Raw genomic sequence first — 16,963 nt, 5'->3', positions numbered from 1 at the left:
TAATGTGCATTTAGGCCTACTGTACAATGGCATCATGTACATACTTTCTTATTTTACTATTCTACTTATTTCACTAGCAGGACCTGGTTGTTACCATGGGATGCCTCCAATTTCATATTATCCAGGTATGTTCAGTCTGGATTTAAAACTGAGCTGCTGCAGGCTCTGAAAGACAGTAAAGTCGGCCGAGGACGAGGCCTAAGGGTCTCTTAGGGTTGAAATGTCCTTTTATCCCATATGAACTGAAGTTGTGTATGAAATGTGCAACACAAATAAACTTACCTCGCCTTGTTGATGATCTCGTCATCTCCTCCTCATCCTACTTGGCTGCTGTTAGCCGCTAGCTTAATCCGCTCCTCCAGCTTGATAACCGCTGGCTCCCTGCTGCTCTCACTGGGAAACAGGGCGCGGAGGTACCCGTCTCTCATCGGGTTCGCTGCCGGTCTAGCTATCAGTTGTTGATTACGATACCATTTTGCACCAGAATAGCTTCATAGTGAAATCCAAAATTCGCACATGGTTGCCTTGGTTTGGGGTCACCAAGAAACCTTTGACCCGAAACGTCACTTCCGACTGGACCTAAAGTTTGGAAAGTGTGGATTTCAGAAAGAACTACAACCTACTAAAGTAGAAAAATGACCGTTTGAGTGTTTTTTTTAAAACACGTACAACTGTTGCAACTGTGATTGCAGTCAACTAATTCTGCCTATAGTTCCTATAATGCACTTACACCCCTCGACATGATGACACTTCTCTACCGAGGAGTAGAGAAGTAAAGAAATCAGGATATAAGAGTTGCATAACCCCCAACGTTTGACACTAACACCACCTTTGAGACTTCAGAAACATCGAGATAGTTTACATTTGAATTCCTCCTAATAAAAATTGGACGAGATTGAAAGGTCATTCTTAATTTTCTTGTAAACTCCAGTTGATGAAACAAAACCAAACACATTACATCACCTGAGGAGGATCACGAGACGTGATTGAAAGCTCCGGAACAGCTACAAAATGTATGTTGTGGCGAGACTGTTTTCTCAGCTGCTGAAAACTGGGCAAATTCCATCTGCCAACGAAGATCATGTTATACTCCAGAAGCTCCAGATTATATTGAGTGAGATTGTACTTTGATTGTTGTGTAATGTCCATGCAGGTGAGGAGGTGTAGCTCACTTTATCCAGACACCATTTTGGTCACATAGCATCTTTAATACCACCATTATAATAATTAGGATATCAAAAGTATCGAGTATACATACATCATTTGCATTGCGGTACACAAATCTGAGCTGATTTATGTTTTTATATCTTTCATTCGTTATTCTCAGGATCAACTTTTATTATCTCGACATTGTGCTGATACATTAAATCGTCCTGAAGAACTTGACGCTATTTCAGGAAGGAGAACATTTAATTGGACATGTAGTGTTAAGCAATATAAAAAGTTTTTTGATATTTCCAAATGTAACTTGAATCCTATAGTCTACTACTTTCCAATACCAATAATCAAGAATCTTGATATAAGCCAAACTAGAGTCCATGTCACCAAAATCAGAGTACTTCAGGTGCAGTAGGTTCCATCACCTACAGTGGTCATGATATTCTGTAGTTTTTCTTCTCTTTTTTGCAGTTAAGTTCTTGAAACTGTGGGAACAGTCTCTTGAAGCCATGCCTGTTTTCATAACAGTCCCAGTGAATGGATTCTCAGGAGTCTGAAGATGTACGTGTGTGAGTGTTTATGTGTGTATTGGTTGAGGAAAGTGAGGGTGAAAATGGTGAAACACCTCACTTCCTCTCTCCTCCACCACCGTTCATGGTCTCAGTCTGTGCTGCCTGTCAGACGCTGGTGATGGAGGCCAGGCAGTTCGATGACTTCTGGAGTTTCTCAGGCTGTGTGGTGGGGGGCTCTGGGATGGCGCGAAAGCTGAATGGCAGTCCGATACTACTGGTGCCAATGTGGCCTGGGCTCAGCGCTGGATTTTGCCGTCTATTGCTTTCCACTATGCTGGATGTGTTGGATGCAAGGCTTTCACGTGTCCTGCCCAACAAAGACAACATAACATTAGGCTGTTGATTTGAAATACATCATGAAGTAAACCATCAAACAACAACAACAACAACAACAACAACAATCTTCTCAGAAAGGAAAAGCTTTCTTTCATTTAAAAAAGTTCATAGATTAGAATAAAGGACTTCATTTGTCATGCATCCTGAAAAACATTGAAAAAAGGTCATAGAAAAGAATAAAGCAACTTAATGAGTCCAAAAGTTGACACATTATAAATAAGTCACAGTGTTATATATGCAGTTATATAACTGCCAATCATTTATTCCTGATATCTTCACAGGACCCCATATTTTCAGTATTTCTAGAATATCTATAATAAAGCGGCATTCCATCAATATTTCACATGAAGATCAGCCTGTGAAAACAGCTGTATAATGTCATCTTATTATAAGGGAGTTTTTCTAAAGTTTGAAATGGTAACTCAGGTGACGTCATTGAGGTTCATTTTCTCTGGGGGTTTATTTTTCTCAAACTGGGGGGTTGTGAGTAACTCAGAAGACAAGACAGGTTGAAAGACAAAGGTTTGGAACAGGTCTAAAGACAGATGCTACTGCATTGCATTGTGGGAAATGTAAGCTCTTGAAAAATTTTAGTTTGACACATACTAGGCAATAAAAGTTAGGATAGTTCAGCCTCTGTTGTTTTTGTTTTGACTTTTACTTTTCTAATCTGTCTACCAAGAACACTTAGTACAACACCAATTTGATGGAATACCCCTTTAAATGTCAATTAGTCCATGGGTAGGTCACAACGGTGTTCAAGTGGGTGCATATTTCCCTCAACAAGCAGAAATAGCTTTCGAGATAAACAGATGTTTGCAACTGTTTTGATATAAAGTTAAAACTATTCATCATGTCCTCATGTGCTTCATTAATTATGTACTTCTTACAATCACTGTACTGTTTAAAGTTGAGACAAAACCATTTTTTATTGTAAGATAGTTATTATTACAATAAGTCAGTTACTGCATTCAAATCAAAAAAGATAATAATGACCCTAGTATGTCACAATTGATCAACTTCTAGTCAGATCAACAAACAGATTTAACATAATTAACTGTTTTTACGCAGATTTACCGAAACTGACAGTAATGCAAGTTAATAGGATGACTTTCATCTTTGTAATGAAAGTTTAAGACTGCTTTTGAAGGTGGGTACCCTTTGATTTACAAGTTCACAAACCTAAATGTTAGCTTTACACAAAATCTTAGTCCGGGACTAACCCGGTGAAACAGGATGTGAGTATAAAACAACAGTCTGACTGTCTGGTCTTCGATGGGTTTGGCTTTCAGAACTGTTACTGGACTACTATCAAATCAGAGAGCTGGTACCTCTCTTGTAAAAGAAGAGTGCATGAGGGTCCATTCGAATTGAGGACATACTATTACATTATATGTATATAAAGGCAGGGTAACAGGTGGATAAAACATTTTATCAAAGTAAAATGTTTGTAAAAAAAAAAAAGTACATTGACACCTTTCACTTTGCTTTATAGTGAAGAAAGACTTAGTTTAAATCACGAACTTTAAATGTACCAATAACTGGTTAAACAGCAAACCTAATATGTAGGCCTGAGAGTGTTCCACTTTATTCTCCAAACTGCCCTATAAGTAGAAGTTTTATGTCATGTACAGTTCATTTCAGCACATACCTGGGGGAGTTGAATCCACTGTCCACCGTGACACTGCTGCTGTCCATGCTGTCCAAACGGGCAGAGTGGGCCGACTTCTGGCTGCTGCTGTTCTCCGTCTCCTTGGGGCTGAGTAAGGTCAGATTGGTCTCCAGTTTCCGCTGCAGATCGTGGTCCTTCTCCCGTTCCAGGAGCCACTGCATGGTTCCCTCTCCTACACCACCACTGCCCCCACCATTACCACCCCCTTCCCCATGGTCTTTGCTGTCCTCTGCTGTCGCCAACTCTTTGTGCGAGTGCTCCTCTGCCTCTTCCTCTTCTTCATCGTCCGATACATTATAATAGTCAAAGGAGGCGGAGGGGACTGTTGGCTCTAAGCAGCCCTGTAAAACTGCAGGTGATGCTGAGGAGGCGGCTAAATTGGAAGGCTGCTGGGGCTCAGGATTGTCTAGGGCCTCTGTTGATTTGGCATGTGAGGCTTTCCGCAATGTGCCGGACTTGGTGTAGCTGCTGTCCACGTAGCCAGTGGACAAGGCATTGTGTGGAGGTTTGAACAAAGTGTCCTTGCTGAAGATCTCTTTCCTCTTGATCACCATACCACCTCCTCCCCCTCCGGGATCTACATTGTGTTGGTGTGGCGTCAAACGGGCATTTTGCGCCGGCTCCGGCGTCTGGCTTGGCGTCAGTCGCGCCGAGCCGTTCTGTCCCTTTGCTGCCGACAAGTCCTCTTTGTACTCCATCGTGTGAGGAGAGGTGAGGTGAGGCGTTTGGCGTTCAGCCGGAGAGCCCTTTCGGAGTCCCCCTGATGAGGTTAATGTGTCATATTCTGATTTTGCCTGAGGCGAAGGGGCAGTTAGGATTGTTTCATTTGACGTATTGCACTGAAAGTACTCATCTGTTGAGGGCTTAGGAGAAAGTCCCATTAGCTCATTGTACGTTGGCAAGCTGTCTCTGCTTTTGTTCCTCTCCATCGTACTCCGGATCCTTGACTCGTCCAAACTCCCTTTCCCCAAATCAGGCACATTAAAATCAGAGTGGAACTTAGCAGCAGAGAACATGATCCTTGAGTAGTGGGAGGATTTCTGCGTGGCCCGCAGGGTGCCATCGTCAGTGTAGTAATGACTACGCTCCTCCAGACTGGGTTCAAAGTCTTCTGGCGCCCCCAGTGATGGGCCCTTGAGAGAGTTGTCCATGGACCGAGATCGTTCTTTAGCTTGTTCTGACCTCTCGTGACGCGACTTCCTGTCCTGATTGTGACTGTGACTTCTTTGCACTCTGGACTGGCATGTTCCACGCGAAGGCTCGGGGAAGGGCATCTCTGTCCGTCTCTTGGCTAGCTCCCCAGACACGTCCCACTCAGGGGTAACAGGGCAGTACGATTCAGTAATGTTGGGGTTGCTGTGCACCAGGTACGTTGCGCCTCCACTTCGCCGACGCTCCAAGGTGTACATGGCCTCCCGTGGCGAGCGAACTAACGAGTGGCTAAAGAAGCGATAATCCCTTTCCATGAACACCAGATCCCAGTTTGAACCCTCGGATGGGTCTCCCCTGGAGGTCCTGGGTTTGCTGTGAGAGCGGGACTTACCATGTGGAGCCCTCCGGTGGCCTCTGCCCCTCCTGCTGCGTGCACTGTGCTGGGCCGAAGACCCCGCCTTGTTCTTCTGTGTACGCTCCTCCTCCAGCCTCTTCATCACAGCTGTGTGCCTTGCAACATTCTCCACGGTTAGGTCAGGGTTGATTCTGCGAATTATCTCCATCTCCACCTCACGGGGAATGGGCGTGGTTGGCACGTCCTCATCACGAAGGGGCCACTCCTCTGGGGGGAACTGGGCTGAGAAGGTGGCCAGCTGCCTCATTTTGTCCTTCTTGAAACTCAGTCTGAACAGCCTAAGTCCAAACCTTTTGGATTGCTTCTCGCCACCACCACCACCACCACCACCACCACCACCACCACTTCCTTCTTTCTTTTTGGTCAAAGTGTCAGTTTTATAAGCGAAAGAAGTGATGCTTTTGCTCTTATCGGCTGAATCTTTAGGTGGCGGTTCGGGGACGGGAGGGGAGGTGGGAACCGGGGAATAGGGGTATGAAGGTGGCTCTCCTCGGTGCTCCTTGGCCAAAGTGGTTGGATCCCCGCCACTGTGATCCTTGGGTGGCTTACTTTGATAGGAATCTCCCCTGTGCTCCTTTGGTGACTTACTTTGGAGTGCAGAGGAGTGAAGTCTGGACGGGTCTTCGCGGTAGGAGTTGTATGAGTCACTGTGATTCTTGCGAGGAGGCCTCTCTCTCAGGCAGCCAGATGTGGATGGTGTGACGTTGCCAGACTGAGGTGAAGTACAATGCTGAGGTTGCTGCTGCTGCTGTTGTTGTGGTTGCTGTTGTTGTTGTTGTTGCTGCTGCTGCTGCTGTTGACGCTCTGGCAGCCGATCATCCAGGTGATACCACTTGTTGTTTGTTCTGATGAGGGAAGGGGTGATAAAGTAGGTCTGGGGAGTGACGATGAAGTAGCCCTCTGGAGTTGGGTAGATCTTCCTCTCTCGCACCAACATGTTCAGAGTATGTCGCAGAACCTCGGAGCTGGGTGTAGGCACGCCTGCAGAAAATAGAGTAGATTGAGTTGAACCGCTGTTCCATGAATTTGGATTTTTTTTTTTTTTTTTTTTTGACAGTTCAAACATATGGGAACATTTTGTTGCATCCTGGGGACAATTTGGAAATAGTAAAATAATCAAACAAAGAAAAGTTTAGGGAATATCTTGGTTTTTTTTATAAGCATTAACTACATACTATTGAGTAAATAAGCACTGGCTGACAGTATTCAAATGATTAACCGTTTTTTCATGGACAACCTCACATCAGTTACAATATATATATAGATACATCACATTAGATGCATACGAAAGATGACATATGAGTAAAAACCAATAACTAGACAAAAGACAAGAGACAATGATGTCAGGAATTTCTTCTTTTTTTTCAGGTTATGATGGAAATTTTAATTAAAAAAAATACACAATTAGAGCATAAATGACCAATGCCAAAAATTACTAACCACAACTGCAAAGACATTTTCAAATCTTCTGATTAGCAACTAAAATGAAGTATTGTTCAAGAGTAAATTTATCTTCTATTGACACACATTAACTTTGTTAAATATTCAGTCCAAGAACAAAGCTGCAAAATTCAACATGGAAATATTGTAGACATCTCAGACACAGCATTTTACTTAATTTCTACTTTGTCTTTTGTCATTTTAACAATATAAATGTATCTTTTTATTTTCTTTATATAATCTAGAAATGATAAGAGTCAGTTAAAGTTTATTTTATGGACACGAGCCATAGCTTTTATATCTAGTCAAATACTAACACCACAACATACTCAAGATTTAATCTCGCTGTTAAATAAATAAACAAATACTCCAGTTCCCCAATGACTTGTGAGAATTTTTAATAAAGATACAAAGTACTATCAGTTGCATGAGAGACCTAGTTTTTATCAATATCAAATGAACATTAAAAATGGTTCATTTCAAACAACACCACTCACAACGTGTCTAGACCTTGTGTTGCCGGACATTACATCATCCCAGTGAGAGTTTTTACCACAGAAATGATGCATGAATGTGAAGGACATGCTTCCCATCAAATCTCACTAAAAATTGGCAACAGTGAAAAAAACCTGGACTTTTATTTGTGTCAAGAAGCCTACAATGAGCATTGTATTGTTGTGTTTCAGGGCATTTTACGCTTATTTCACTAATACTGTTCAAAAACAAGGCTGAAGTCAATTGTCTTATACATTAACAAGAAATATTTTTAAATGCTTGATGATTTTGTTGAAGTACAGGAACAATACAGGATCATAAATAATTTGTTCATTCACACTGTCACATAAAGCAGTATTATTGGAGGATAAACAGGGAGCCAAAGTCATTCATTGCCTTTTAGTATATTTTAAGTATTTAAAAGTTGGTATGGATTTAATATTCCAGTAATTGATGAATAATTTGATCTAGAAAATATCAGTAAATCGAGAAAAATTTTCATCAGATTGTCTCAGTGCCTAAAGTGACATCTTCAAATCATTTGTTTTGTTCGACCAACAGTCTGAAATGTAAAGACATTTCATCTTCAATGACACAAGCAAAAAAAAAGCCTTAGTGGGAGATGGGTGGAGAAACTAGAACCAGCACTTTGAAAAAAATTCTAATTCAAATGTTTTATCGATTATAGAAAAAGTTGCAAAGTTATTGTATGTAGATCGACAAGCTGCCTGTCGAATGATCCCTTCAGCTCTATTCCTGTTTAAACATTTTGATGCTCTTTGCAAGATTTTAAGCATTTAAACTGAATGTTTCAAAAATGTAGTGAGAACCCATCAGGGGAAATCTGTACATGTTTAAATACTAAACAGAATGCTACTTTCCTGTTTGAACATAGACTCTATACTGTTTTTGATGTGTAAATATGAAAAAGTGTGATTGAATATGATTAAATATGATTAAAGTGTGTGAATCTTTTGCTGGCAGAATTTAAAACTGGAAACAGACACCAAATTAAAATACAACAAACCACATAAATAAATCAGGATCACAGTTTAGTAAAATTTTTAAAAGGAAACGTGTCCGCATGCTTTGGGGCATGTTAGGAAGCAGGTGAGAGGGCATACCTGGGAAGCTGGCAGTGAGGTGCTCCACCAGTGCCTCCTGGTTGACAGGCTTGTGGGCAGAGTTCATAGCAGAGATGGCCAAGCACAAGATCTCCCCCAGCGGGATGAACTGTGACTGGCTGATAGGTGACATACTGATCGGAGACACGTCACCTGCAGGAGGAGGAGGAGTAAGAAGAGGAGGAGGAGGAGGAGGAACAGGAACAGGAACAACTGTTAGATCATGAATGAACAGCAGGCGCAGCGTGTGAAGCTATGATGTAATGGTCAAACAGCAGCAGTGTGCATGCTGCCTGAGAGAGCTCCACCCCTCCTCTCTGTGCTTCCTTAGCTTCTCACTCCTCCTGTTTCTTGTAGGTTAGCAAAGCGAGGCATCTGCTGCAGCAACCCGAGTGTGAGATCACCTGAATCTCTGCAACCCGGTTCTCTGATTCACATCATGTCACAAACAGCAAAGAGAGCTCACGCAATCCTTCAGTAGATTAAAATCTACATTCTTGAAATTTGACTACATAGAACTGACTTTAGCATCACAGTGAGAGCTAGCACACAGAAAACCTCAGTTGCCTTAAGCTGGCTTTGCTGTCAGCAGTAGTCAGCAGTGAGATCATCCAGACGGCCGGGCTTCAAGCTCCTCTGCGAGCAAACATCTGTCCTGCTGAAAGGTTGCAAAGCAGCACACTGGATTCACCGCTGCAGCATCTGTGCTATAGTGACCCTGTCCTCTGACCTAAATCGACAGAGGATCACACGATATGATTCAGGAACTGTAACATCAATGCTTCAGTGTTTCATTTATTATTTGTTACTTGTGTTTTCTCATGTCCACTGTGAAACAACAGATTCAATGTTATTGATCACTGTTGTAAAGTTTTGGTATTATTTGCTATCCATGCTTCTTTTACCTGAGCTGAAATGTGTGCAGGGCTCTGCCTCCTCAGCACACCCAGCTGAATGGTCAGTTCAGCAACACGATGACGTTATCTCTGCTTAGTATTACAAGCCCTTAAGCTTTATGTGGCTTTACTTGGTTTCTAGTAAACAGGAGAAAAGCCGGATCTGCTTGTGCATCGGCACAAAAGGAGATCATTTTGTCCTTTGCTTTTATAGCATCTTATATTGAAGCAAGAGAGAGGACAGAGAAATATGCAAAACATGATAATAAAAGGGACAGAAAGGATGTGATTTTCTTGGAAAGGACATAACTTCATGACATGAGATGTCGTTTTGTAATCTGAGCTAACAAAAAAACATGAATATGTCACAAAATGAGGCACAAAGGTGATGCAATCCTTCAGCTACTTAAGTTGGTGGTATTCACATCTGAAAAACATGCAAATCATACAAAACTGAAATAGTGCATTTTTTTGTTTTGTTTTACAATCAGTTTTATCGACATTGTTTAGGTTAGGTTAGGTTAGGTAGTTACTTTATTAATCCCCGAGGGGAAATTTTTTCGCTACAGCAGCATACAGAAGCAATAAGATAATAACAGAATAATAGAAAAGCAATAAAATAGCAGTAAAAAATATTAAATATAAAATATAAAATGCACAGTATATACAGTACAGTATATATCTATATATATTATATATATTATTTAAATGTGGGTCAGTAAATACGAAAAGAAGGTAAGAAAGTTGAACAGATTTCGACCCACTGGAATGCAGTTTAATGAATTTTAAAACAAGCCAAATGAGTCGAGTAGGGTCTAAAATAAGGAGAGGCTTTAATAATTCAACATAGCATCGCTATTTTGCTGAAAATGACACATTAAAAAAGCAGAAGAAAAACGGTCAACATTTCCTACTAATAATTGTGTCCCCTTTAAACTCCAAATAAAACTGTGTCTTTTACAAACTCTGAGCAGCCGTGCGTGGGGTGGGTGGAGCTTCTGGGAGTGGGAGTTTCTGACTCACCTGGCGCACGATAACTTGGCGGGGATGGAGAGAAATGAGGAGGAGGAGGAGGAAGATGCTGCTTCTGCACACGGACGTCTTTCTCACTACGGGAGAGATTGTGCTCCAGCGGGCGATCAGTAAGCTCCGAGCTGGGCCAGGCCCGCCGCAGATTGCTGCTGCGGTTCTTCTTCATCGTGACCCCTTTACCAGGTGGCCCTCACCCCCTGGGGGCTTCTGGGATAAGGTGGGGGCGGGGGTGGGGTGGGGGGGGGGGACAGCGGAATGGGGAGGAGGAGGGGAAAGGAAGGAGGGGAAGGGAGGGAGGGGGGGTGTGTGCAGGGGGAGGTCGACCAACCTCAGGCTCAGTGCCTCCCCCACATCAGTAAGAACGTCCCGCTAGAGCGATCACACACCAGACATGGCAGGAACCAGTGTGCACCTTCACACACATACACACGACTCATTTACATCCACGAGCAAGCTACAAACGACTGTGTTCGCACTGTGGGTGGTTGTCATCGGCTGCTGGGCTCTCCCAGGCTGATATGGAGTGATGGCAGTGGCGGCGGAGGTGCAGGTGATTGCGCGAGGCATCACCCTTTCATCGACATCAGTCCCAGCCACCATTTGTAGCATCCCCATTTGCATGCGTAGGGAGGCACATTACGTAGCCACTCTGATGTGGGAGGAGGGAGCAGGAGAGAGGTGGGGGGGCAGGGGTAGAGATGAGGGAAATGGGGCATTGGAAGCAAGGAGGACGGTGAGGAAAGATTTCAGGGGAGATTTTTGGGGATCTGCTTGTTCCTTTTTGAGCAGAAGGTAACGGGGGAGGGAAGGGAGGGGATGGATGGACGGTCAAAGATTCAAAGCTTGAGAGGCCCAGTCTTCGACAATAGCTCAATTCACCACAGGAGTGCTCGGCCGATCCCCGTAAAACAAAAGAGGCCACTTAAAAACAGAAAAAAAAAAGAAATAAAAGCTCCATTCACCCTAATGGGCAGTGAAACCTCAATAGTATGCCAAGCACCGGAGACGCCACGTTCACCTCCATCTTTATCCGATCAAGCACAAGACCCCATCGTCCTTTCGACAACAGCACACCAGCAGAGGGTGGGGAGAAAAAAATGGAGAGCATAGAAATAAATAAATAAATTCAAGAATAGATATCCACCGCTTCCCGCAATCCAATGGAAGAAGCTCCCGAGCTGATCGCCATAGCATCCATTCATTAACAGTGGGGGATGCAAACTCCAGTCAACGGCAAATCTCTTTCAACGCTAATGCTGCAGCTGCTCCCAGCACCTCCAGGAAGGGTGTGTGAGTATGTGTGTGTGTGTGTGTGTGTGTGTGTGTGTGTGTGTGTGTGTGTGTGTGTGTGTGTGTGTGTGTGTGTGTGTGTGTGTGTGTGTGTGTGTGTGTGTGTTTGTGTGAGCGTGTGTGTGTGTGTGTCAGAGAGAGAGAGAGAGAGAGAGACAGAGAGAGAGAGTGTGTATGCGCGCATCCGCCTGCTGCGCGCGATTCTGCGTGAGCATGCATGCGTCTGTGTCTGGGTGATTGAGGCTGAGGGGAGGGGAGGAGAGGATGCAAGAGAGAGAGAGCGAGAGAGAGAGAGAAAGAGGGAGGGAGGAAAGGAGGGAGGGAGGGAGAGAGATCGAGGACATACATAAGGCAGAGAGGAGAGTAAATATCAACAGCTCGAAACACACACAAACAGAAAAACAAAAAATATTCAGCCCTCAGATGATGTCCAGGGAAAGAACTCTGGCTAAATCTCCATTCTCACCCGCCTTCTTGTTCCCTCACCCTCTCTGTATTCCTCGCTGCGCTCTTGAAGGATGAGGGGCCCCTTAAACCACCATCCGCCCTCTTGTTGTGTCTCACCTAACTTTAAGACAAATCCACAACCGATGGGAGTCGTTTTAAAAGGTGCTGATTTGTGTCCCTCATCAGTGCTTCCCACTGGTTAATTCAGTCACTAAACTGTGTGGCGCTGCCGGTTTAGAAAAGAAAAGAAAAACTAAAAGCGTCACCTTAATCACATCCAAAGTGGCAACCCCTGCTCGAAGCAGCCTCCTGCTGACTCACATGTGTGGAGTGTGAATGGACCGTCGGAGGGACAGAATAAGGAGCAAAGTGAGAGGGCAGGACGGTGCACGGGCGGAGGGAGGACGGTGTCACAACCAATCTGCTCCAGTTCACTGATACCAAAAAGAAAGAGGAGAGGAAGGGAAGGGGAGGAGGGGTGAGGAGGGGGAGGGAGAGCAACACCACGCCAGCCATTTTATTTCTCAGTAGTGCTGCAACAGCCTTTGTTGCCATGACGACGCAAGCCGATGATCTCATAGCTGTTACCTTTGAGTGCTGTTCCCTTAAAGAGCCAGTTACTCAAAATAGAAAGCAGACAGACACCACACAGACGAGGACTGACTGTCGATTCTACGGACAGAAAAATACTCCAGCATCGCTGCTGCAAAATCTAAATCCTTCAACACGTCAAACTGTTCACTACTAGACACAAAAACACTAACTCGGCTAAAAGAAAAAAGCATAACGTGGTGATAGTGGACAGACATTTGAAAAAAAACAAACAAACATGTATCTGCTGTGAATACAGTGATTTAATTTTTTAATTATTACAAGATCTCCCCAGGAAAATCCTGGTTTAAATGTGAGGGACCTAGAGTTGAAACAATTAGTAGATTATCCAATTCAAAATTGGAAATTAATCAGCCTATTTAATAATCAATACTTTTTACCCATCAACATTCACTGGTTGTGGCGTCTCAATTGTGATGGTTTCTGTTGTTATATATGGCAACAAACTAAATACCTTTGGGATGGTGAATGCACAAAACAAATCGGAAGAGGCCACTTTGGAAAATTACAGTTTTCTTTCTATTTTATCACATCTTATATGTAATAAGATGACATATAATGCAAGAGTCTGAAGCCACGCTAGCTGCTTTGTGAGGTTGTGCACAACAGTATGTGCTTGTATGTAATGCATGTCATTTAGATTTAAGACTTTATTAATCCCGCAGTGGTGAAATTTGGTTGTCACAGCAGCATAGAAAAAACAAAAGGTACACATAATATGAAAACCTTTACAAATACATATAAGATATAAGAAATAAGATAGATAGAAAAAAAATAAGAGCAATAATAAAGACACACACACACACACACACACACAGACTATACACACAAAAAAAATAAAATAAAATAAAAATAAATAAATAAAGTTTAGGAAAAAAGTGTCAGATGCTATGGAATGAAAATGAAATGAACAGTGCAACGTTATTATAGGGTGGTGTTGAAAAGTCTGACAGCCGTCGGAACAAACGACCTGCGGTAGCGCTGTTTCCTGCACTGAGGGTGCAGCAGTCTGCCGCAGAAGGGACTGCTTATAAAATAGACTTAGCTTGATCTTAAGTTTGCAGATATTTGGCCATTAACAAAAGTACTCAACAAACTAAAACTTTTAACCCAACAATGGTGCAATAAAAAATTAAGTTGATAAAACAAAAGTACCAGATTATACAAGTATGTAGTCACATCTGCGTAAACATGTTGAATGAAATAATAAACCTAAACTGTTACAGCTTGTGCCGTAGTTTGACGAGAGGTGGTTTAGCATTTTTCTCATTAATACCAATAAAACAACAGTAAAGGAACTCTGCATGCCGGAAAAAATATTACACAAAACAGATATTAATGCTGCAATATGTTTTAATATCCTGCCATTTAAATGCTAGGAACCAGGTGTTGTATGAACTATAAGAAAGTAAAAATATGAATAATGGACTGTTACAACCTCAACTTCCTCACAAACAGGAACATTTTTGCCAGCAGTCTGCCACCCAGTGGCACATTCATGACAACACACCTCTTTCAGAAACCAGGTGGCTCGGCCAGAAGCTGAATGAAGAGACAAAAGAATTTTTGTCACAACAAACTACATAACACATCCTGACCTGTCACTAAGATATATGGCGAGAGATCTCTGTGCTGCGACACACATTTCCCCCAATTCTCTGCCGGGACCCTCCCTTTCCTTCCAGTGCAGAGCTGTGCTACAGCAGCTGAGGCAGTGGAGGAGTTTTCCTGAGCAAATGCAGCACTTTTCCTTCCTAAGCCTCCCAGCTCCATTGTTTACAGGCTGCTAAACGGATACAAAGTCCCTCAGTTAATCAGATTGAGTTGTCTATTCAAAAACACTCCGTTTCCACACAGCTAAAAATCCACAACTTTAGTCTACATGTATTAATCCAGCTGCTATTTGGCTCTGAGCCTGAATCAAACATTTTCCAACAGTTTGGTGGATAATCTGGACTATGTGAACCTGTAGCTTCAATATAAGTAAATTCACTCTGTGAAAGTCTGAAAACAACATTTCGCTGCCTACTGAGATTTTACAGAACTTTATTTTCAAGCGACATATTTTAATCAATGTTTCCCTGCAGCCTCAATAATAATTTTGTTTTCTTCCTGTACAGTTGTGTTTGAGGCATGTCCATTAAAACGTTCTCAGATGCCTCCATTTGTCCAAAACATTGTTAATAAAAGGTCATATCATTGTGCATACATACATGACTCTGATCTTCTACATACATAGTTCATGAACAGTCGATTGTGAGAATTTGTCAGTACTCTGTTTGAACACCACAGTTGAGAAAATGAGTCACCGAATCCTGCAGCTCACTCTTGAAAATCAACAGGACACTAATTTTGATTTCTATACTGTCATTAATGACTGTAGGAGGTTTAAAAGCAAATTCAAAGTTATTTAGAGAATTCCAGGTATAATCTAATCGACTAAGAGAAGTTTTCCTAAATCTCCAAGAGGCACAATGGTTAAAATGTAACTGTTAGTTGAATTCACATGACCTTATTACTAAACCAAAGATTAATTGAGATGCCTGACAATGTGGTAGCCACAAAGGTAAATACAAAAAAAAACCACCCTTCCTTGCACTATATTGCAAAAACACAACAAAATTACCTTTTAATATTGGTCCCACATAGTGTTCATGTCCAAGTTAATATCCCAGATTGTGAGAAAGATTATGTATATCAGGTATACAGGCTGTTGGTTTAGGCATTATAGAGTCTGGTGAGTTATTAGCTGAGAGACAAACATTCCAGAGCTTATCAGTGTTTGCTTCAGGAGTATCAATGAAGCTCTGCCACCTCTTCTGACACACAGACAGACAGAGAAACAAGCAGCGACACAATCACAGTCTATCTTTAGACTGTAACACATCAGAGCTTTTCAGTTCAATACAGCGGATGTCTAGCAGCTCAGTATAGAAGTCTGATCGCAGGCCACGAAGAGAAAGAACATTGATCACTTTAAATTTATTACCGAGTTACAGTAAAGAGTCTGGTTGGTGCTGTGTGCACCATCAAACATACAGTGACGAATCCCAAATGTCTGAAAAGAATCAGATCAATTATTTAAGCTATAAAAAGCAACACAGAGGACACACTGCAGAGATTTCCTGCAAGAAGCATGTTTGAGTCAGAAACTCAACATGCTGTAAACGCAACATGACGTGCTGCTTATTCTCAATATAAAGTTGATAGGGGGCACACATGCTACCATACTACCAACAGAAGAGCACATTTGGAGTCACTCAAGTGCTCTATTCACTCACTTTTTAGATCTGATTTGTTCTACACAAACACCTCAGAGAAATATTAGGCTGCGTAGCTGCTCATTGCTCCATTTTGTTTACAACCGAGTCATTAACTGTGTCTGTACGGCTTCAGTATAACTTTTTCACCAAAAAAAATCAGATGTTTGAAATGACACTGATGAGAGACTAAATCCAAATAGTGATGTGGGGCTTAAAATCTCCCCAAAACAAGCTAAAAGATGCTAAAATGCTATATGGAGATAAAGGGGGCTGCAAAGCCGGGTGACAGCTGTTAGTGAATTAATCCCTGCCAGTGACAGCTGACTCAATGTTAAAATAAAACTATTGATTGGTGCAGCTTTAAATAAATACATTATGCTATGTAGCAGTAGCACTTTACTCTTTTACCTAGAATGTTTGTATTCTATTTCACAACAGTGTATTAGTTCTTTATGATGTTAGTGGAGTTGGTGGCTTCCACCGTAAAGGACTGCCAGAAACTCTGCTACTTTTTCCTTTAGCCCTTCAAATTGCAGGGAAAATGCACCAGGTAAATAATAATATTGATTGTGCCTTTACAATACTGTACACCGAGTGTGCAATCAATACACAGAACAGACAAAAATGTAAAGCTCCACTAAATCTTTCTCAACTCTCCCTCCTGCTTTGTAACAGTTTGTATTTTCTTTCCTGCTGTTTGATGCTTCTCAGTGATGGGATAGACAATTCAAACTGAGGCTCTATTGTGAGACACATAAATAAGATGATCTCTGACATGCTGAGACACACACACACACACACACACACACACACACACACACACACACACACACACACACACACACACACACACACACACACACACAGGCTTGTGAGGGCACTATGATGGATGCAGCGGTTAGACTTGCTGACAATACGTCAAGTCGTCCAAACCTGTCTCAGCACATACATGAGTTATGGCCTTGTCAGAAGAAAAAGACTTTGGGAATGTTGAACAGGAGTAATGTAAGAACTGGGACTCAGTCCCGGCTCCTCTATCTGAATGAGTAAGCCTGTGAC

The 16,963-nt window shown here is 42.3% G+C and overlaps 1 protein-coding gene across 1 annotated transcript; it reads right to left on the bottom strand.

Moving 5' to 3' along the window:
* Positions 1 to 1,193: 1,193 nt before the first annotated feature.
* stox2a (storkhead box 2a) lies at positions 1,194 to 11,795 on the bottom strand. The gene is made up of 4 exons (XM_069689209.1): positions 10,284 to 11,795; positions 8,365 to 8,517; positions 3,718 to 6,286; positions 1,194 to 2,037 (listed from the first exon to the last, which is right to left on the bottom strand). The coding sequence occupies exons 1-4, from the start codon at positions 10,456 to 10,458 to the stop codon at positions 1,836 to 1,838; spliced, it is 3,099 nt and encodes a 1,032-aa protein (XP_069545310.1). The 5' UTR covers positions 10,459 to 11,795; the 3' UTR covers positions 1,194 to 1,835.
* Positions 11,796 to 16,963: the final 5,168 nt, after the last annotated feature.

Source organism: Brachyistius frenatus, unplaced genomic scaffold (genome assembly GCF_029030835.1).
Source record: "Brachyistius frenatus isolate BFR_SWC_R1_liver_20210118 unplaced genomic scaffold, ASM2903083v1 Contig_7, whole genome shotgun sequence".
Classification (NCBI taxonomy): domain Eukaryota; kingdom Metazoa; phylum Chordata; class Actinopteri; family Embiotocidae; genus Brachyistius; species Brachyistius frenatus.
This window is presented reverse-complemented; position numbering and strand designations above follow the sequence as displayed.